This window comes from Notechis scutatus, chromosome 1 (genome assembly GCF_049901735.1).
Source record: "Notechis scutatus isolate UNSWTSFEM ecotype Mainland chromosome 1, rNotScu1.2, whole genome shotgun sequence".
Lineage (NCBI taxonomy): Eukaryota > Metazoa > Chordata > Lepidosauria > Squamata > Elapidae > Notechis > Notechis scutatus.
In genome coordinates, this window is record NC_142009.1 from 172,307,941 (window position 1) to 172,330,003 (window position 22,063).

The 22,063-nt window shown below is 43.6% G+C and overlaps 1 protein-coding gene, 1 long non-coding RNA gene and 1 pseudogene across 2 annotated transcripts in view; 1 reads left to right on the plus strand and 2 right to left on the minus strand.

The window, feature by feature from the left end:
* The window catches only part of LOC148133098 (uncharacterized), a 704,593-nt gene that overhangs the window by 500,224 nt on the left and 182,306 nt on the right, over window positions 1-22,063 (minus strand). The window lies entirely within an intron of this gene.
* Window positions 1-22,063, plus strand: part of LOC113421086 (cyclic nucleotide-binding domain-containing protein 2) — a 102,225-nt gene that overhangs the window by 56,572 nt on the left and 23,590 nt on the right. The window contains exons 9-11 of the mRNA XM_087950142.1: window positions 5,923-6,049; window positions 15,843-16,038; window positions 20,446-20,611. Coding sequence (XP_087806268.1) covers window positions 5,923-6,049; window positions 15,843-16,038; window positions 20,446-20,611 — 489 coding nt within the window. The remainder of the gene's footprint in view (window positions 1-5,922; window positions 6,050-15,842; window positions 16,039-20,445; window positions 20,612-22,063) is intronic.
* Window positions 9,471-11,590, minus strand: LOC148133101 (uncharacterized; annotated as a pseudogene).

The following is a 22,063-nucleotide window of genomic DNA, read 5'->3' on the forward strand; positions in this document are numbered from 1 at the left end:
TGACAATCGGGAAGCATAGAGAGACTGTGTTTTATTGTGGCCCCTGGGATGGAACAGCCGCTAATACTGGGATTTCCCTGGCTCCGGAAATGGAACCCCCATGTCAATTGGAGAAGAGGGTCATTGCGTATACGTACCGACCAGCGCCCAGAAGGGGAGGGGCGATCTCAACCAAAACTCCAGAATCCTATTGACTTAGCTTCCACAGGTACCGAGGAACTGAAGGGGGAGGAGTAAATTCCAGAGGAATATTGGGACTTAAAGGAAGTATTCAGTGAGAAGGCCTCAGATGAACTTCCCCCTCATCGTTCAACAGGTTGTGGTATTGAAATTTTACCTGGGGTGAAACTCCCAAAACCGAAGCTGTACTCGATGACACCGCGGGAATTAGAAGAGCTGTGGTCATTTATCGATAAAAATTTGGAACGTGGTTTCATCCAGCCCACTGGACCCCGGATAGTGGCCCCAGTATTGTTCCGTGAAAAGAAAGATGGCTCCCTTCGCTTATGTGTTGATTACAGAAACCTGAATGCCATTTCCATGGAAAATGTGTACCCCCTCGCCCTGATGAAGGACATGCTGGCCCACCTGGCCAAGGGGAAGATTTTTACGAAGCTCGACTTGAGAGAAGCGCACTACCAGGTTCAAATTAAGGAAGGGGATGAATGGAAATAGAAACCCTCCTCAGTTCATACAATATTAGTAACACTTCCCATACTTGTCCCCCTTCCTCCCCCCATTACTCATGACTGCCAGAAAGAAGCAAAGCAAAGGAAGAAGATCTTGAAGGCTGACATTTGGTCAGTTGGTCATGTAACTGGTTGGTCGCGTGGTGTGAAAGTCAACTGTTAAGGGGGTGGTCAGCTCTGTCATTGATTGGTCGTTCTGATGGTGTAGTGATTCCCAAACGGTTTCAATCCACCGCCCCCTTGGTGCTACAAAGTCATCCTCAGTGCCCCCCACCCAGGGGTGGGATTCAAATTTCTTAACAACCAATTCTGTGGGCATGGCCTAATTTGTGGGTATGGCTTGGTCATATGACCAGGTGGGTGTGGTTTGGTGACCATGTGATTGGGTGGGCGTGGCCAGGTGGCCATGTGACTGGCAAACAAAATACAAGTGGTCCTCGCTTAATGGCTGGTTGCTTAGCAACTGTTCTAATTTATGACTGACCTCCCCAAAGCTACTTGGCCTGTTTTTGGAGTTTTGACAGTCATGTGCGCACACACACACACGCACACACACTTCTAACCCTGCTGGAGCAGGTAGTTGGACCTTTCTCCTTCCTTCCTTCCTTCTTTCTTTTTCTTTCTGTCCCTTCCTTCTATCCCTCTCTTTCTTTGTCTATCCCTTTTCTTCCTTTCTCTCTCCCTTTTTCTTTCCCTTTTCTCTTTCTTTTCTTTCTTCCTTCTCTCTCTCCCTCTTTTTCTCTCTCTCCCTCCCTCCATATCGCATTCTTTTTCCTCCCTCTTTTTCTCTCTTTCCCTCTCTCTTTCTCTCTCTCTCTCTCTTTCTTTCTCTCCCTCCTTTCCACCCCCCTTTCTTTGTCTATCCCTTTGCTTCCTTCCTTTCTGTCTCCTTTTTCCTTTCTTTACTTTTTGTCTGTTCCTTCTCTTTTTCCCTCCCTTTCTCTCTTTCCCTCTCTCTTTCTTTTCTCTCTCTCTCTCCCCCTCTCTCTTTCCCCCTCTCTCTTTCTATCCCTTCCTTCCATCCCACCTTGTCTATCCCTTTTTTCCTTCCTCTTCCTTTCTGTCTCCCTTTTTCTTTCTTTACTTTCTTGTCTGTTCCTTCTCTCTTTCTCTCTCTTTCCCTCTCTCTCTTTCCCTCACCCTCTATCCCTTCCCTAACCTATCTACCTATTTTCTGCCCAGGCAGGCATGGTAATCTGTCAAAGGTCTGGGCTAATCCTGCATCACCCCGTTTCCCTTTTCAGAGGCCCCAGCCTTTAATCTCCCCGTTCCTTCCCCCACAACTGTCTCTTTCGTTGTCTTTCGTCATCCCACAGGTGTGACTTTCTCTTCCTCCTGCGGCTGGCTGCCAGGGAAGGCAAGCCAGGGCTGAGCCATTGTAATTGCCCTTGTCACAAATGCCTGTAGCAGCCGCGTGTTTTTTTCAGTGCGGCTGGACTGCAGGTGCACCGAAAAAAACATTCAGCGGCTGAAGGTTTTTTGCAGTGAAAATTACCAACCTCTGGCTTTGCTCTGCTTCTCCAACGTGCCGCTGCGGCTGCATTCTAGGCACCGGCCCCACAGGTCCACCCCATTGGGCCTGTTGCACCGGAGGGACTTGCCCAAGCAAGTCCGAGCGGAGTGGTGCAGCAGTCAATGGGGTGAGCCTGCATAGCTGGTGCCTAGAATGCAGCCGCGGTGGCACATTGGAGAAGCAGAGCGAAGCTGGAGGTCGTAATTTTCACTGCAAAAATCCTCCAGCCATCACATGTTTTTTTTGGTGCGCCTAGAGTCCAGCTGCACCGAAAAAAAGACACAGCATCTGGAGTATTTGCAGAGAAAATTACTGACCTCCAGCTTTGCTTGCTCCGCTTCTCCAATGTGCCATTGTGGCCCTCAGTGATTCCACGCAACGTCATGCATGCCCAATAAGGACTGACTGGGCAGGGAATTGAGGAATTGGGGGAAAGGAGTGGGGCCAGCCTGGGGCCCGTTTTACTGGTTCTCCAAACTACCGGGAATGGTAATGAACCAGTAGAATCCCACCCTTGAATTGCGCCTTGCAAGTGGCCCACCTCCAGCACTCCTCTGCTGCCCCCTTGCCTCTTAGCGCCCCCCTAAGTCATCCCACCTCCCCCAGGGGGCAGTATCGCCCACTTTGGGAACCACTGGTCTAGTTTCTTATAGGTTTATATGCTGGTTCCAAAATTTGAATTTGGACAATCTAGAACTACGCCGCCTATGGTTTGACTTAAGCATAGTTAATAAAATAATCTGCTTTAATGTACTACCAATCAATGACTTTCTCACCTTCAACTGCAACAATACAAGAGCACACAATAGATATAAACTTAATGTACACCACTCCAAACTTGATTGCAGAAAGTACGACTTCAGCAACAGAGTGATCAATGCCTGGAACACATTACCTGACTCTGTTGTCACATCCCCAAACCTACACTCCTTTTCCCTTAAACTAACCACTATTGACCTCACCCTCTTTCTAAGAGGTATGTAAGGGACGTGCATAAGTGCACAACTGTGCCTACCGTCCCTGTCCTATTGTCCCCAATTATTTGTACCCATTTCCTGTGTTTATTCTTATGTTTATTATCTTGTAAGCTATTGACAAATAAATAAATAAAATCCATATGTTCATAGATTGAAGCATTTGTAGAATGCCAGACTTTGGCAAATTGGTGTGCATGGCGAGTGTTGGCATGGCCAATTATTTTCATTCCGCTCCAGTCTCACTGGTGTTCAGTGTCGATATAAGTCGAGATCAGTGATTTTTGGTCATGTTACTCAGCCTCTAGCCAATGTTGATGAATCCTTTTTTTAGCTGGACATTGAACTGGTTACAATTGTTACAACTGATTTTGTATATTATGTTGCTGATGTCTTCCTTCTGTATTTTGTTTTTGATCTTAGATAGCTATTGTCAGAGCATGGACGTGGGTTTGTGAGACACTATTATTCCCAGGAGTTGTAGAATCTTGACAGCCATTTCTGATATTTCTTTGATGGGACTTGTTTCCATGTTGCAGTTGGCTGAGTGGTGCATAGGAGTTATGATATGCATTGGAGTATGAAGTTTTTGGGATAGCTATTGCAAAGGGAGACATTGGAAAGGTGTTTCTCTCTGCTTTTCTCAGCTACTTGGTGCTTCAGTGAGTCTTGGCTCTTCTGAAGAGGGCCTCGATGCAGCTCCTCTTGTGTGTAATAAGGTGGTTGCTTGCAAAACTAAGAATCTGGTTTATGTATGTAAATTATCAGTATACGAAAGGAGCTGGAGTGAATGATGGGAGCTTATCTCACCATGCAGCGGCACTCAGGTCTCGAAAGAGGGCTTGCTAACTTCCAATGCAGTGTCTTAACTATGTGAGCCACCATGCTCCCACCAAATCACTATCTCAGGGCAAGAAACAGTGCCAGAATTTGAAGAACTAGATCTCCAGTGTTCACCCCACATTATTCAGCCATTTCTGCTGTCCAAATAGTTTTGGGCCTGAGCCAAATTTCATTCACCAAAACCTTTTGCTCAGCTGAGCCAATATCTATGTTTAAATCCGTACTTGAAAAAAAATCAACAATTAAAATACTCTAGATATTATGAATGTTGTTTTATAAGAAATACTTTAGCCTTACTACTTCATGAGCACAGTAGGTCTCTTCTAAGATAATGTTTCTGTGATACATATAATTGTAGTACTGTATACCTTTTATTCCAAAACAATCATTTTAGTCAAAAGCAAGTATATGTAGGGGTGAGATTCTACTGGTTCGGCCCAGTTCTATAGAACCGGTAGCTCCGAAGAGCAGCTGACACCGTACCAGTTATCTCTGAAGATCTTCTTTTCTTTGGTTGGGCCCACCCACCTGCCCAGGCTCTAGGCTGTCCTTTATTCTTACCTTAGTTGCTTTGCGCGGCACAGTTGAGTGCCATGTGTCAACAGGAGATGGTGATTGCTTGCAGGAAAGTTGTTTTGCCAGTACTGCACATGTGCACGCAACACACGCTCACCAAACCGATTGTTATGCCAGTAGGATCCCACCCCTGAGTATATGCTGACTTAATCAATTCATTCTCAGGTGAGTAACAGCTTCCAAATCATACAAACACTTTTGTAATGAAATACAAACTGAACAACTTCCAAGTCTTTTCCCAGGATTGCAGTTTGGTCCCCTTTGCCCTTAATTATCTTTAATTTTTAAAATTCCCTTTTCTGTCTGAAAATGAAAGAAAAATATAGAGATGAGCACTGGTCCTACCATTAAGTAAAATGAGATGATTGTCTTAGATGGCAGAACATAACAAATACATACCATTTTACCTTCTCAACTATTTTATTGGGTTTGGGTGTGACAGACAATGATATCCTATTATCAGTGCTGACCTTTAAATCAAGCATTTTGCTGCCAGTGGAGCAAAGCTAATACTTCATGCAGAAAAATATTGTAGTTGAGAAGTGGTATTCTATTGAACCTTTCAGTAAGAAGCAATATTGCTGCTCTTAGAAGTTACCAAATACAAGCAAAAACCAAAACAATTTATTAGCCAGCTAGGACCAAGTTATTGAAGGTATTTTCCCTCCACTTCTGAGTACCTCAAGAATGTTACCACCTGAAGTAAAGGTTTAAAAACTGCAGCTGTTTGAGAGGTGGAGAGAGGGATAAAAGTAAAATAGATGCTTTAGGCCAATTACTTATAGTGTTATTATAGTTATTTTAGCTCTTAGTTAAGCATAAATATTTATTAGATGTTGTTTTAAAAAAATGACTGCCCTGTCCATGGTAAGTCATTGCTGAATTTAGGTGCTCTTAGAAAGCTCCATGAATGTCATGGGATGTACAAATAACCTTGAAGAACAGGAGATAGAGCAGCCAAGGAAACCCTCAGATAAGAGAAATGTAATTTGAGCAAGCATTCAGAGTTGACCCTTCCTAGTTCTCTTTAGTATAAAGTTGGATGGGGGTGAGTCACTTTCAGACTTGCAAGATTCTGTTACTGTAACCCACTGCTTTACCTTGGACTGTCAATAAACCCCCATACAGAGTCTTGGCTCATATATAGACTCTGTACCATTTTGTTAATTACTGGTTTTAATAGTGATTTTAAAACTCTGATAATTTAGGTGAACAAATTTCTTGATATTACAAGCTGCCTACATTTTGAGATCATATTTGTTCATTCATTCACCTCACAGACCTCCATTCAACAAAACAACTTTTTGTTTTGGTTTTGTTTCATCAGGGCATTTGTGAAGTATTGCGACTTGTTAACCTCAGCACTTGTCCATCTTATCAAAAATGGATCATTAAACAGCTGCATTTTCCCAAAAACAAAATATCCACAAAAGAAAGGTACCATATGAATTCTGGTATGTTACATGTTGACTTCTTTAAAGGTGTAATACTTGTAAATACAACATATGCTAATGGTATTGGTCTTACAGTCCTAAGAATTAGTTTTTTGTGGGAAAAATATTTAAGGCAAAAATACTTGATTGGAAGGTAGAAAGAAAATATCCAGGTAGTCTTTGGGTTATGACCAGTTTTTCAATGACTGTTCAAAATTATAACAGTGCTGAATAAGGGGAGCTTGCAAAGAGTCCTTAGAATTCCTTAGCATTCCTGAAGTCATATGATCATGATCAAGCTTCTTTCTGCCCAGCTTATAATCACATTTCAGCAAGCCATGGTCATGTGACTGCAATTTTGGAGATTTTGGAATTGCCATGGCTAAGCAATATGATCATATGACGTTATACTTTATGACTGCATTGCTTGGTTTCCAGTCTCAATTACCATCATAATTGAGGATTCCCTTAATCTTTTTTAGTTTGGTTTTTTTATTGATGATGTGTTGTGTATATCAACGTATACACACCAACACAAATCATTTTTATTATGCAACTATATATTTACCTCAGTGTTAAATTATTTTTCCCAATTTAATTTGCAAGTGGGAATCTAAAAATATTAGACATTAAAAATTTAAGTTTTGATTATGATAAAAAGCAGACATTATGTCATACTATTCTACCAAGTTATATTTTCCTTTGCTAGTCTTTGCATGAAATGCTTTTCAGGAAAGCATGTAATCCAACAATTTAGTTTAAATTTCTTTGGAACATTCTGGTGCAATTCTAGAGAAACCTGTTTCTATAAAATAGTCATTGATAGAGAGAAAAGGGGCATTGGTCTTACCTGATACACTCCTTTTTGGTGTGCTGAGAGAGAATCCAAGAATGGGTTAATTCTGTCTCGGGAAGAGGAGAAAAGGCATCCAGCAGTCCTTGGGGTCACGGACTGTGGAGTGCATTGACCCCTTCTGCCCTGGTGTAGAACCTGGGTAGCTGGCTGTTTGACAGGGTGGCAAACAGGTCCAGGACTGAGGGCCCGAACCATTCTGACAGCTCCCTGAATAAGTCTGGATGCAGGTGCCACTCTGAATGGTTGACTGTGGTTCTGCTGAGCCAATCCACCTGTACATTTGGTGTCCCCGAGATGTGTTCCACCCTGATGGAAAGAAGATGCTTCTCTGCCCAGAGGCCCAATTGTTTGGCTTCTCACATGAGGGACCTGGAATGGGTACACCCCTGGTGTATGGGCCTTGGTGGCTATATTGTCCAGCAGAATGAGGATGTGATGGTTCAAGATCGAGTCCTGGAACTCTGAGTGCCAACTGGGCTGCTCTGAGCTCCAGCCAGTTGATGTTCGCCAGGTCTTCCAGTCCCCACTGCCTCTATGCCATCTGGGACTGGAAGTGGGCACCCCAGCCAAAGAGGTTGGTGTCTGTGGTGATGGTCAGGTGTCTGGGCTCCTTGAAGGCACATCCCCTGGTTATGGCCCAAGACACCCACCAATGAAAGAATTGAAGTACCTTTGGTGGGACCTGAACCTTGGCCATTGAGTTGCTCCTGCTGGACCTTTGGTAAGGCAGGAGAAACCATTGTAAGGTCCTGGCTTGCAGGCATGCCCAGGGGACAATTGAGATGCAGAATACCATCTTGCCTAAGAGTTGCAAGAGGAGGGCCAGTGGGACTGTTTGGTCCACACGGATATTGTTATGTATTAATATACTTACCTGCGATTGGTCGGTCCGTGGCAGCAGGAAATAAAGACAAATGGCACGTAGACCAGCTCAGATCTAGAGTTACGAAGGGTGACCCAATCCAACCCACAGAAGAGGAGGGAGACCCCTCAAACAAATCCAGGGAAGAAGGGGGAGACCCTTCAAACATGACCATAGGGGAGGGGGTGACCCCTCAAACAAGCAAAACACAACCAGAGAAGAGGGGGGAGACCCCTCAAACAGACAAAACACAAGTAGAAAGGGAGGGGGAGACCCTCCATGAACAAGAGAAACAACAGAACAAACCCTGATAACTACACAACAACCACTACTAACATTAGCCCCGGTCGGGAAACGCAAACACGTATCAGACCAGGGAAAAAGGCAGGTTGGGGAGACAGGAACAGGTCCAGAAGGATAGCGGGAAAGCAGCCCCTGGTGGGAGCGGCCAAGCCAACTCAACCAGCCAGGAAATTCCTGGCGGGAGCGGCATGGCCAACTCAACCTTCCAAGAGGTTCCAAGAAGACGGACAGGAGGAACAACAGATCCGTCCGAGCAGTCCAGAGGCCAAACTGTGACTGAGCTGTGCAGGTCCAGTCGAACCCATAAAAGCCCCACCTACCTACGTGATTATGTACTGTAGGCAAGGCTCAGATTGGTTGAACCAGACCAGGTGGGGAGGGGTGTTATGTATTAACATACTTAACTGTTTTTGGACGGTCCATGGCGGCGTGAAATTTGAAGAGCCATCACTGGCCACAGCCGCGAGCAGCCCGACTGTAAAAGTGCTGCCGCGGTTTCTTCAGCGCTCAGTCCTAGAAGGCAGTAAAGACAATTGATGATCATGCTGGTGTCCTGAGTCTCATTCCCGCGATCTAACAGATATGATTCGCCAAGGCCTTTATGCTGTCCTGCCACTCCTGAGATAGGTAAACCTTGCATGATGAGGTATCTATGACTGCCCCCAGGTGCAGTAATTGGGTGGTAGGAGCCAGGTGGCTCTTCTCAAAATGGAGAATCCATGGTCTTGAAGGACCTGGATTGTGACTTTCAGTTCCTCTGCTGCCCAAAGGTGGGAGGAGGACTGTATCAATATATCATCCAGGTAACATTGGACACGAATGAGTAATGCCCTGAGGTGTGCCACCAGTGCCGCCAGTATTTTGGTGAAAGTTCTGGGTGCTGAGGACAGTCCAAAGGGTAGGGCCTTGTACTGATAGTGATGGCCCGCATAGTAGAAGTGTAGGAACCGCCAGTGGGATGGCAGGATAGGCACGTGGAAGTATGCCTCTGTCAGGTCTATGGATGTAAGGAAGTCTCCTTCTCAGATGCTCCCCAGTATGGACTAGAGGGACTGCATCTTGAATCACCTGTAAGTCAGATGGTTGTTTTAGTCTTTTCAGGTCCACAATTGCTCTCCACTCCCCCCGAGGACTTTGGGATTACAAAATAGGATGGAGTAGAATCCCTGCCCCTGTTGGTCCTCTGGGACCGGTTGGATAGCTTGAATGTCCAAGAAGTGCTGGATTGCAGTCTCCCTGAGGCCTCTCTTTGTGTTGTCTTTTGAGATGGGGCAATGAATGGAGAACCTCGGAGGTGTGAAAGGAATTCGAGGGTGAGACCTGATCTCACCATCTCCCAGACCCATGTGCCTGTTGTAGTTTCCTCCCATTGATCGGCAAAGAGGCTTAGGGGGCCACCAATGGGAGCGTTGGACATGCAGTCATTTGGAGCAGCAAAAGGGACGACTTCCGCCACCACGAAATCGCCATTTGGCCTGGAATTGCTGCCTGTTCCTATCTCTGTACCCAGATCTATCGGGCTGGTGATTATGTCTTTGAAAGTAAGCCCTCTGTGGAAAGCCAGATCTGTTTTAAATGAGGGCCTATAAAAATAAGGCGAGGGGCAGCTTTCAGCTCGCCTGAATAGGGATGGTAGTATCTTCCTCTTGTCCCTTGTCTCCACCAGAATGGGGTCCAAGAACTCCCCAAACAGTTTGTCTCCCTTGAAGGGAGCAGAGGCTATCTTCCATTTGTGTTTTGTGTCTGGCTGCCAGTGCCGGCGCCACAGCAGGTGGCGGACTGTCACCAATGATGCGATGACCCTGGAAGCAAACTTTGCAGCATTCAGAGTGGTATCAGCCAAGAATTCTGTGGCCGCTGCAAGTTTATGTCCTGGTGAGTGCAGAGGTCACCAGATTCTATCTTGCATCTGCTGAAGCCAGAACAATGAGAGGTGTCCGTAGCCACCTTGACTGCCCAAGCAGACGTCTGATGGGCATTATGGAGTGTCAGCTCTGCCTTCCTGTCTGCTTTTAGGACATTCTCTGTGTCAGTAGGCATGACAGAGAAGGATGCCAAGACCACCACCAGCCCATCTACTGCTGGTATTTGCAGTGCCTCAGTGAGTTCCGGGGCCACGTTATAAAACGTCTTGTCGCCCCCACTCGGTTTGGGATATGTCCCTGGTGAGACCCATTGCCGCTGGTCCACACCCAGAAATAATTTTGGTAAGGGAATCACTTCAGCCTCTGTGGGCAGTTCTGAAAAAAGTAATTTGCTTGGGTCAGCTAAATCCAAGGTTGGATCTGGGGTAGCTGAATCTGCTCCCAAGCAAGCTGTATTCTTGGCCTTCAAAGGAGAGATTTGAACAAAGTAGGGTGAAAAAGGTCTGTGAAAGCCGGGTGGTCCAGGGCTATTCCTTCCTTTTCAGAAAGTTCCAGTTCTTTCTGCCCCTCCTCGTCATAGAGTGATGATCAACTCTGCATGGAGGGTGTGGGAGAATAAGGCCCCTGGAGGGCCTTGAAATCCCTTGGAACCTGGGTTGGCTGATGCTGCCCTTGGTGCAGGGAGAAATCAGACGCCACGGGGGCTACTTGCTAGCTTTGCTGCAAGCCTGCAGCAATCCCTTGTTTAATGGCTTCTGAAATCAAAAACTTCATATTAGAGGGAATTTCAGGTTTTTGGCTGTCCCCTGGGTGGAGCCCTGCCATTGTGGGGGTAAAGGTGGCCTCTGGGGTAGGTCTCACCCTTCTCAAAAGCTGTTCCCAATGTCCTGTTGCTGGAAGCAGATTTGAACAGGATTGAAACAGGCCTCATTGCTGTCAGGCAATGTAAAGCATTGCTGAGATGACTGCTCTCCAGCGCCATCTGGAGACCATGTCTGGGAGTGTGAGTTGTTTATCTGCCTAGCCTCATTTAAAGGTTGTAATGGCTCAGTGTAAAATGCACGTGAAAGGGCAGTGTCACCTCCTGGGGAATCTACTTTCCCTCGCCACTCTGCCTCCTTTAATGCCTTAGCTATTTCTTTGTCCAGGGATTTCTGTCTTCTCCTCGTATCCTTTTCCTCAGCCTTTGTGGGCTTTTTAGATGCTAGGGCTTTTGCCCTGATTTGGGCTGCTGCTCTTGTCACCACTGATTTAGGCTTTGAGGAGCATTTTGGTGGAGCCTGAGGCTGTGGTGACAAACACAGTTCAGTCACACTTACAGACACTGGACGGTTCCCAGTAGTCACGGAGGCTTCCATTCTGCTGGAGCCGATTCCTAAAGAGGCAGAGGCATTTAGAAATTCTGCTGACATCAAGAGTGTGCACTAGTAGACCGGGCAGTGACTCTAGCCCCCTTCACAGCTGTGGGAAGATCTGAGGGACTTCGGTCCGCTTTTTTGGACTGGATCTAAGGTGGCTATGCTGGTCGGAACCAGGGAGCCTGCCTGACAATTCACTCCAGCTGGGAGTGGCTCCTGAAAGGCAGACACATTCGGAAACTCTGCTGCCTTGGCTAACCGAAAGCATCAAAGAGTATGCACAGACCGGGCAGTGACTCTAGCCCCCTCCACAGCCATGGGAAGATCTGAGGGGCCTTGGTCTGCTGTCCTGGACCGGATCTGAGATGGCTATGCCGGTCAGAACTAGGAATCCTGCCTGTCAGTTTGCATCCTCAGCGAAGTGCTGGAGGAAGCCGTTGTTTCCCTGTCCAAAAAAGAACCGAATTTATAGTGTAAATGAATTTACGTTTGCTTGATTCATTTTTGCAAGTGGCCCCACGCTTGTGCAGGGTCATTTGCAAAAATGAATCAAGCAAACGTAAATTCATTTACACTATAAATTCACTCGCCAAAACCAACACCAACCATAAGAACCTCCGTTGTCGCCCTGACCTAACCATACAGCAACGTGCCCGCTCCCGTGTACTCCACACCGAACTCAAAAAACGTCTAGACAATGGAGAGAAGGACCTGTACATTGACTACCATGCTGACTGTATCAAAAGTAAGTCACACAACCCGCAACTCAGCTTTAACCTTCAACCACAACCCTACCTCAACCGATCCACCATCACCCAAGACTAGGCATGCACGCCCCTAACTACCTCAATTCCAACTACTGCCGGCCTTAAATGCAAACTACTCAATGCAAGAAGCCTCGTGAATAAAATACCTGAATTTTTCCTCCTACTAAATATGGCTAAATTCGACATTATATTTGTCTGTGAAACATGGCTCAATGCATCTCTCCCTGACTCCATTACCACAGTAAGAGACTATCATGTTTACCGATCAGATCGTGAAATTCGTAGAGGAGGTGGTGTTGCTATCTTCTATAAAAAGTCCTTACATCTAAAAAATATCCAAGTTACCCAGGAGCTTGCTCTTCCTGAGACTATCATCTGTGAACTATCCTTAAATATCACAATTCGATTCTTACTATGTTACAGAGCACCTGATTATGACATCGAACATGTAAACAAGCTAAATACATTACTAACATGGGCTGCATCCTGCCCATACCCTTTTATCTTTCTTGGCGATTTCAATCTACCTCATATTGTACAACTGAAATCATACACACAACCTTCTACAATGCTATTACAAATCTGGGACTGGAACAACTAGTAACCAACAACACTAGACTAAACAACTGCCTCGATCTCATCTTCTGCAATAGTTTGAATTTAATTTACGGAATACAAACTAAAGAACCCTTTTCCAGCAGTGACCACAATATGATTGACTTTTGTCTCAACATACGCCCACACAAAAATCACCACAATGATGTAATCCCCAATTGTAACTTCAAAAAAGGCAACTATGATCTTATAGACAATGATCTCTCATCCCATGATTGGCAATCTCTATTCACTGGATGCAATACTGTTGAAGACCATTACAACATATTTTTACTTGAAGTCAAAAGAGTCATCAAACTATATGTACCAACAACAACTCCCAAAACAAAACAAAAAAGCAGATTACCCATAACAATAAGGAAACTTCAATCCAAAAAGAGATCACTCTGGCCGAAAAACAAATCTGGTCACGTTGCCAATTTCAAAAGCCGATACAAAAATTTATGCCACCAGATAAAGACCGAAAGCATCAATTATCACATTAAACAAGAGGAAAACCTTCTAAGCACCAATTCCACCCGTGCTTTTTACAATTTTGTAAACAGCAAACTAAAAGACTCAAGGTCTATCCCACCCTTGATAGGACCTGATGGTAAAGACTGCAACGATGACACCATTAAAGCCAACATCTTTAACACATTCTTCGGCTCAGTATTTGTAAACAGCAATGGATCATGCCCAGTATTTCCTAGCTGTACCACAGATAACAACAATGATCTAATACATATCGATTTTACAGAAGACAATGTTGAAAAAGCACTACGTAATCTAAAACCATCTCTATCTATTGGACCGGATGGAATATGTGCCTACTTCTTAAAAAAGCTATCCACTGCCATAGCCAAACCTCTAAGCATAATCTTTGAAAAATCTTTCAGGACCAGCTCCTTGCCTAACCTATGGTCACAAGCCACAGTCATCCCCATCTTCAAAAAGGGAGACCCAAGCCTAGTTGAAAATTACAGACCAATCTCCTTATGCTGCGTCACCTGTAAAGTCATGGAATCAATTATTAATCAATCCATCATCCTCCACTTAGAGACAAACAACCTACTCTCCAATAAACAATTTGGTTTCAGAAAAAAACTATCCTGTAATCTGCAACTCTTACACTGCAAAAACATATGGACGACACAACTCGACCAGGGCAAAGCAATAGACGCAATCTACATAGACTTCTGTAAAGCCTTTGATTCAGTGGTACACGACAAACTACTCCTAAAAATAAAATCCTATGGTATCTCTGGACAACTGAATAACTGGATAGAAGCATTCCTGGCAAACAGACAACAAATGGTCAAAATTGGGAGTGTCCTATCAAATTCTGTACCTGTCAATAGTGGTGTCCCCAAGGCAGTGTTCTAGGACCAACTCTCTTCATACTCTACACAAATGACCTCTGTGATCATATTAAGAGCAATTGCGTTCTTTTCGCTGATGATGTAAAGCTGTTCAATACCACAGACAATACTGCTACCCTACAAAAAAGATCTTGACTATGTATCAGAATGGTCAAACAAATGGCAACTTCAAATCTCAACAAATAAATGCTCTGTCTTACATATTGGCAAAAAAAATCAGAAAATAAAATACAAGCTGAATAGTCAAGATCTTGTTGATGACCCAAGCTCTGTAAAGGACCTTGGAATACTCACCTCTAATGATTTAAGTGCTAGAGCCCACTGCAACTACATAGCCAAAAAGGCATTAAGAGTTGTTAACCTAATCCTACGTAGCTTTTTCTCTGGTAATATCACACTACTAACCAGAGCATACAAAACATTTGCTAGACCAATACTCGAATACAGTTCATCAGTCTGGAACCCACATTACATATCTGATGTTAGCACAATTGAGAAAGTCCAGAAATATTTCACAAGAAGACTTCTCCACTCCTCTACTCGTTGTAGAATACCTTATGCCACCAGACTTGAAATTCTAGAACTAGAAAACCTTGAATTACGCCGTCTTCGGTCTGATTTAAGCATGGTATATAAAATCATACATTGCAATGTCCTACCTGTCAATGAATACTTCAGCTTCAACCATAACAACACAAGAGCACACAATAGATACAAACTCAAAGTTAACCACACCAAACTTGATTGCAGGAAATACGACTTCAGCAATAGAGTGGTCAATGTCTGGAATACTCTACCCGACTCTGTAGTTTCTTCCCCAAACCCCAAAAACTTTAACCTTAGACTGTCTACTATTGACCTCACCCCTTTCCTAAGAGGTCTGTAGGGGGCGTGCATAAGCGCACCAACGTGCCTACCGTCCCTGTCCTATTGTTTCTCTTATTCTTCTTTTATTTTTCTTATATGTACCCATTTTATGTATTCACAACTATGTATACACTTCTACTTATTATCTTGTAAACAATTGGCAAATCAAATAAATAAATAAATAAATAAATAAATGGCGTTTGTCCCTTGCTCATTAGAAATATTGGAGCTAATTAATATACATCTGTATGAGCTAAAGACTGAGTCAAAACTGGGGATAGCAGGCAAGGGAGGCGTGTCCACACAAGTTTGATAGACTCAGTCTAATGAGCAATGAGACAGAATTAACTGATTCCTGGTTTCTCTTGTCAGCACACTGGAGAACGACTTACTTATTTAAGGAAGGTACAACAAAAATACTTGAAGCCCACCTAAACTAAGAAGGAAAAGAATAAGTGAAGTAGGGCCTTTATTTAAAATATCCTATGCTATACATGGCATTAATCATAGAGAGAGAGGGTGCGGTGAATTCTGAGGTAAAATATAGGAAATGGGAAATGGGAGGAAAAAATGGAAAATATTTTTTATTTATTTATCATTTTCAAAGTTCACTGAAGAATAGAGAGACAAAAACAAGAAAAACATCCATTCTTCACAACTGAAAGCTATTCCTTCCTTTTTTCTAAGTTTCAGAATCAGCATTTGGCTTTAATAACTTTTTTGCTTCAACTGCATGGAGCACTTTTATCAAATCTTCACTCTTATCATATTTATTTGCCTTTTCCGTGTTCTGCCTGAATCTTAATACAGTATTGCATGGATGAAAACACTGTAAGAACAAACAAGAAAGGTGAAAAAGTTCTAATTTAACTCCTGATTTTAAAAGCTATCCAGGTATGAAAGCAAAGGATAGACTTTGATTGAATAACCTCTGCAATATCTCTCCCCCCCACTTTCCAGATATTGCCTGTGTTGATAGATTCAAAAGCAGTATGTGGAACTCCTACTCTGGACACAAATTGAGGGACTTGAAAACCTATTACTTACAGAGGAAGAATTTATCCTGTGAAAACTATAAAAGCTATGAAAAGCAGATCTGTCGCTCCAATAAGAATTGTAAAAGTGTAGTGATAGATGAGCAGAAGCCTGAGAAAAGGTATGAAGAGCATTGCATGGGTCTCTGAAGGTTGGCATATTTTTTGGCGCTTTGTTTTCATTCCTGGGAGGTCTGAGGCCTTGCTGAAGGCAAGCTGTCTTGGAGTCCAAGCACGATACAGGTAAATTGAAGGTGCGCACGGTAGAGGATAGATCAGGAAAAAGCTGCAGATCAAGAACTAAGTCTCTGATACGGTTGTGTAGAAGATAAACTAATCATAGAAATACTGTTGGAGGCCAGTTTTTCGCTTTGCCAAAGACTGCATGAATTTTCATCAAAGTAGGCACTTTTACACCAAATTGTCATTTTTTTGGCCCATTTTTCAGCCGTTTTCGGGACCTTTTCCTGGGCCACTTTTCAGACTGTATTTTGAGCCATTTTAGGCCATTTTGGGGCCATTTTTCGCTTGAAAAATGGCCAAAAATGGCTTGGGAAATGGTCTGAAAATGGCCAGAAAATGCCCCCCAAAATCAGCCAGAGAATGCCCCCAAAATAGCCTGAAAATGGCCGTTTTGGGGTCATTTTCTCCCCATTTTTTGGCCAAAAAAACCCAGCCAAAAATGGTCCAGAAAACAGCCGCTAAAATGGCCATTTGGGGGTCATTTTTGGGCCCACTTTTCAGTTGTTTTCGGGCCATTTTCAGATCATTTTCTTGGCTATTTTTGGGGCTGTTTTTTGCCTGAAAAACGGCTCAAAAGGCAGTGGTGGGATTAGCCGGTTCACCAAACTGGGGTCAGGCAGTGGTGGGATTAGCCGGTTCACCAAACTGGGCAGAAGTTTAACAACCAGTTCAGTTGAACTGGTCCGAGCGGCTGAATCCCACCTCTGGTGGGCATGCTTGGGTTACAAAATGCCAAGCAATAGAGACAAATTAACAAAGTATATAGGGGATCCAGGTTCAAGTCTCTGCCCTCCCAAGCTTGTCAGGATCACAATAAAATTAGTACATGCCACAGATATCTAAATAAACTTCAAGCCTGGTGCCATGTTACTAAGCCTTATTATAATGAGAGAAAACTACAATGAATTGGAGGGAGGATCCACACCCCTACCTCCTTTTTTAAAATCTATCAGTGAGCAATCATGTGCCTTGGCCACTCCAAAGCAATGCAAGAGACTCCTGTCCCAAAGATGCTTTTTTCAAGAGGCAACTGGACTTCCTTGGTTTCCAGAAAGTCCAGTTGCCTCTTGAAAAAGCACCTTTGGACAACCATGACCTGGATTACTGAAGAATCCCCATAAACAAGAGACTCCTGTGCTCAGTGAACTGACAAAGCACCCTTTCCCACCCAGGAGAAGCAATCCTTAGATCCATTTGCATTACTTAAAGATACCGGCTGGTTTCACTCACCTCACAAGATATCCTAAGGAAATCATCCAGATTTAAAGAAAGATCTTATGCCACCAGAAAGGCAGTAAAAAAATCCGTGCCAAGCTTGCATCCTGCCTCTTGGAAGTACATCCCAAAAGGACAGTGTCAGGAACCAGTAAAGCAGTGTAAAAAGCTTAAAACAACCCTTTCCCTTTAAGAAAGCGAAGCAAGCAGCAAAGAAGAAGAAAAAACTTCAGAGAAGCAGCTCAGGCTACATTAAGTCTGGGTGTACTATCAAGAACCACTAGCTGTAACAATGTAACAAGACGTAACTGCAGAGGCAGTTTCTGAAAACACTTAATAAAGGGCAATGAAGATAAGGATTAGGCTAGAAACAACACATAGAGGCACACCAGAACATCTCCTTCCTGCCTTCCTGACAGGATTCACTGTCTAATGTGGGAAAAGCAAAAGGCTGCCTCCGCCGAACTGCTCAGAAAGTTAGCTAACGGTTCACCCAAACCTGTGCTGGGCTGAATCCCACCACTGGCACAGAAGGTAAAAATCCAGGGGAAAGCCAAATCAAATCTCACACTGCAATCCTGACATACTCTTGCTTGGATGAATCTGTGGTGCACTTGCATGCCGCCTTTGCCAAATGTAGCTTTTCTTTAAGAGGAGCTAAGTGTCTTGGAGCCAGGTCACCTTAGGGACCATCTTCTCCCAGTCATTTCTGTCCATCCAATTTGGTCAGGCGGGTTTGGTATATCCCATTAGCCAAGGAATATTAGTTGGTAGGGACTTGGAGATGTTCTTTCTCTGCCAGTCCCTGACTTCTGAAATATTATTTTGTACTCTCTTAATTGTTTTAATGTTTTATAATGTACCCTGCCCAGAGTTGCATGTTGAGATTGCCAGCTATAGAAATCAATCAATCAATCAATCAATCAATCAGACAAATAAATATTGGGTGTTGTACAATAGGACCAGCTCAAAGCAATAGTTTCTACAAACATAGGTTTCTCTGATAAACAGTGTGGGCAATTTAAGCTGCTGCATTAAATCTATGAAATTAGCTGCTGTATCTAAAAAAGTAGAGCCTTTTATTTGTATACCTGAGAGTGTACAAAGAATAGCAGGGACAATTTACCTATTGTTGATTGAGATCTTAATTGTTTGAGGGCACTGCTGTTAAGCTCCTGAGAGAAAAATCTGTCAAGTTTCCTGAAGTTGAGACTTTTGACCAATTTGGGCACTTGCTTGCCATATGGCATACAGTTCCCAGGGGGTGGGGGGGTGGGGTGGGGGGTGGTGGGAAACAGAGGGAGGCAGAGAGAGAGAGAAGGGAGGGATGGAGGGAAAGAGAAATGCTATTACAAAAGTTTTTCTTTTTATTGTTGCTAAACGTAATGTTTTAAAAGCAGAAAAAGTTGCTCCAAAGGAGTCTTTGAGGGCTGAACATGGAGAGGCATGGATTTCCTCTGCCTTCTGCATTCCCACCCCACGCTGAAGCGAACCAAATGGGCTGGGATCTCCCCACTAAGCGGCTCTGCCAAACCCACTTGCGAAGTCTGCCGAGCGCAGCTCCAAACATTCGGCTCACACATCCCTCCCAGCCAATGCCAGTGAAGGGGAAAGTGCATGCGCTGCCTGCTCTGCTCTCACTGGCCAGAGGTGGGGCTCCACGGCACTGCCTCCCAGCCAGAGCACCATGTTTGTTTGCTTGCTGGTCACCTCTGAGGAGGGAGCTGCGCTCAGGTTGCCCCACCCCTGCCATGGAGGAAGAGAGGGAGAGCAAAGAGGGGGGTCTCCCCGACAGGATCCAGGTTGGAGTTGCCTTATTTTGTGTGGATCTCTAATGCTTGACTTTGCCTGCCAGCCTCCACTCCCACTCCACAGCCCAAGTGGTTGGATTCACACGACACGTGAAGCTGGACAGGAGAGCACAGATAGATAGATAGATAGATAGATAGATAGATAGATAGATAGATAGATAGATAGATAGATAGATAGATGGATGGATGGATGGATGGGTGGGTGGGTGGGTGGGTGGGTGGGTGGGTGGGTGGAGGGAGGGAGGGAGGGAGGGAGCAAGCCTTCTCTGTCATGGACATGTCCATTGCAACAACATCTCCCCAGAGATGCGCACAGCACCCTCTCCCCTAAGGTTCCAAAAAGTGCTTCAGACCTAGCTTTGTCCCCAGCCTGCAGTTGTGTGGACCCTGGTATGAGTTGTTATTCTTCGATTATTTTAGTCCAGGCTGCCTATGAGGTTATATATTTTTACCTACTTTAACTGATTTATATGTGTATTTGTAAACCACCTAGAGGGTGACTGTAATAAAGCAATTTTGTTTAACTGGATTCCCTGCAGATTAACAGAATAACAATTTGAAGGGACTTTGGAGGTCTTCTAGTCCAACCCTCTGTCAGGCTGGAAATCCTATACTATTTCAGAAAAAATGTTGTCCTATCTCTTCTTATATCTTCCAGTGTTGGAGCATTCACAACATCTGGATGGAAGTTGTTCCACTGATTCATTGTTTTAACTGTCAGGAAATTTCTCCTTAGTTCTAGGTTGCTTCTTCCTGCTGCCCAACATGGGTGTGCTGGCTGGGGACTGTGAGATTTGCGGTTTAGACTCATCTGAACGTTAGGATATAGAGAGCCACGGAAATGGCCTTGAAGCAAATCTTGAGAAACTGATGACAGATGCATTCCTTAAATCTTGGGAATGGAGACTGCATTAAGAGGAGACTCAGGTTGGATCCTCCCTGCCTCCCAGGGTATAAGAGAAAGGGGAGAAATAAACAGAATCAAATTTGCAGGAGTTTTTATTAGAACCCACCTAAATAAAGTAAAATTCTGGTTCTCCTGCAGAATTTGCTTCCTGATTTGGTCTTTCTCCAAGGGCTGATATAGGGAAGGAAAATAAAAGCAGGGGCTGCCTTGTTTTGAAGATGTTCCTTGTTTTAGTTTTTTTTTTTTTAATTTGGTTCTTCTGAATTCAGAGGGGAAAATATTGGACTTTGAGAGTAAAACCTTACATAGACCAAGCAAGAGTTAATATATAAGTTTATCTGCTTAAATTCAAGCATCCTTCATGAACCAGTACCATCTGAAGAACAAGAGATGGTGCAGAACGTTGTATCAGGAGTATTCAGACAGAAATCACACTCTACAGCCTATGGAGAAATGCCAAATTCTGTTGCTGCGGCTGTATATATCCGACTAGATCAACTCTATAAAGGAGATTACTTAGTAAGTAAATCTGTAAGTTGACACTTGGGGATAGTGATAAAGATACAATGAAATACATTAACATGAAAAAAGCAAAACTAATCCTGAATGTAATGTAATGTGATTTAATGTATTTCCTTTACTTCATTTATTATATATTTTAATAGCCATTTGAGGGCTGTGTGTATGTGCATGTAGTACTTTATCAGGATCAATGACTAGAAATGCCTCACATTTCCTAATCTTACCACAACTAATTGCAATGATCTACTAGATATTGATTTTATAGAAGATAACGTTGAAAAGGCACTACGCAAACTAAAACCATCTCTATCTATTGGCCCTGATGGATTATGTGCCTACTTCTGAAAAAAAGCTTTCCACTGCCATAACCAAACCACTAAGCACCATCTACGAAATATCTTTTAGATCCAGCACTCTGTCCGACCTATGGTCATTAGCCACGGTCATTCCTATCTTCAAAAGGGGAGACCCCCGCCTAGTTGAAAATTACATTATGTTGTGTCACCTGCAAAGTCATGGAATCAATCATCAACCAATCCATTACTCTCCACTTAGAGACAAACAACCTACTCTCTAACAAACAGTTTGGTTTCAGAAAAAAATTGTCCTGTAATCTACAATTCCTATCCTGCAAAAACATTTGGACTATACAACTCCACCATTTACATAGACTTCTGCAAAGTCTTTGATTCAATGGTACACGACAAACTACTGTTAAAGCTATGCTCTTACGGCATTTCTGGATCACTGCACAAATGGATAGCTGCATTCCTGTCAAATGGGCAACAAGTAGTCAAAATAAAGAGTGCCCTATCAAACCCAGCACCAGTTAATAGCAGTGTCTCCCAAAGCAGCATTATAGGACCCACTCTCTTTTTAATTTACATAAATGACCTTTGCGATCATATTAAAAGCAACTGCATCCTGTTCACTGATGACGTAAAACTATTTAACACCACTGACAATACTGCTGCTATACAAAGCGACCTTGACTATGTTTCAGAATGGTCGAACAATTGGCAACTTCAAATCTCAACCAATAAATGCTCTGTCTTACACATTGGCAACAAAAATCAGAACACTAAATACAAACTGGGAGGATACGACCTCGTAGATGACCCTCACTTTGTCAAGGACCTAGGAATACTCATTTCAAAAGATCGAAGCCCCAGAACTCACTGTTACAGCATTGCCAAAAAAGGCATTAAGGGTTGTTAACCTAATTTTGCAAAGCTTCTTCTCTGGTAACATTGAACTGCAAACCAGGGCATACAAAACCTTTGCCAGACCAATTCTTGAATACACTCATCTGTCTGGAATCCACACTGTATAATGGACATTAATACAAAGTTCAGAGCTATTTCATGAGAAGAATGAAAGCTCGCAATAGATTACCTTATGCCACCAGGCTTGAAATTTTGGACCTAGACAACTTAAAACTATGCTGCC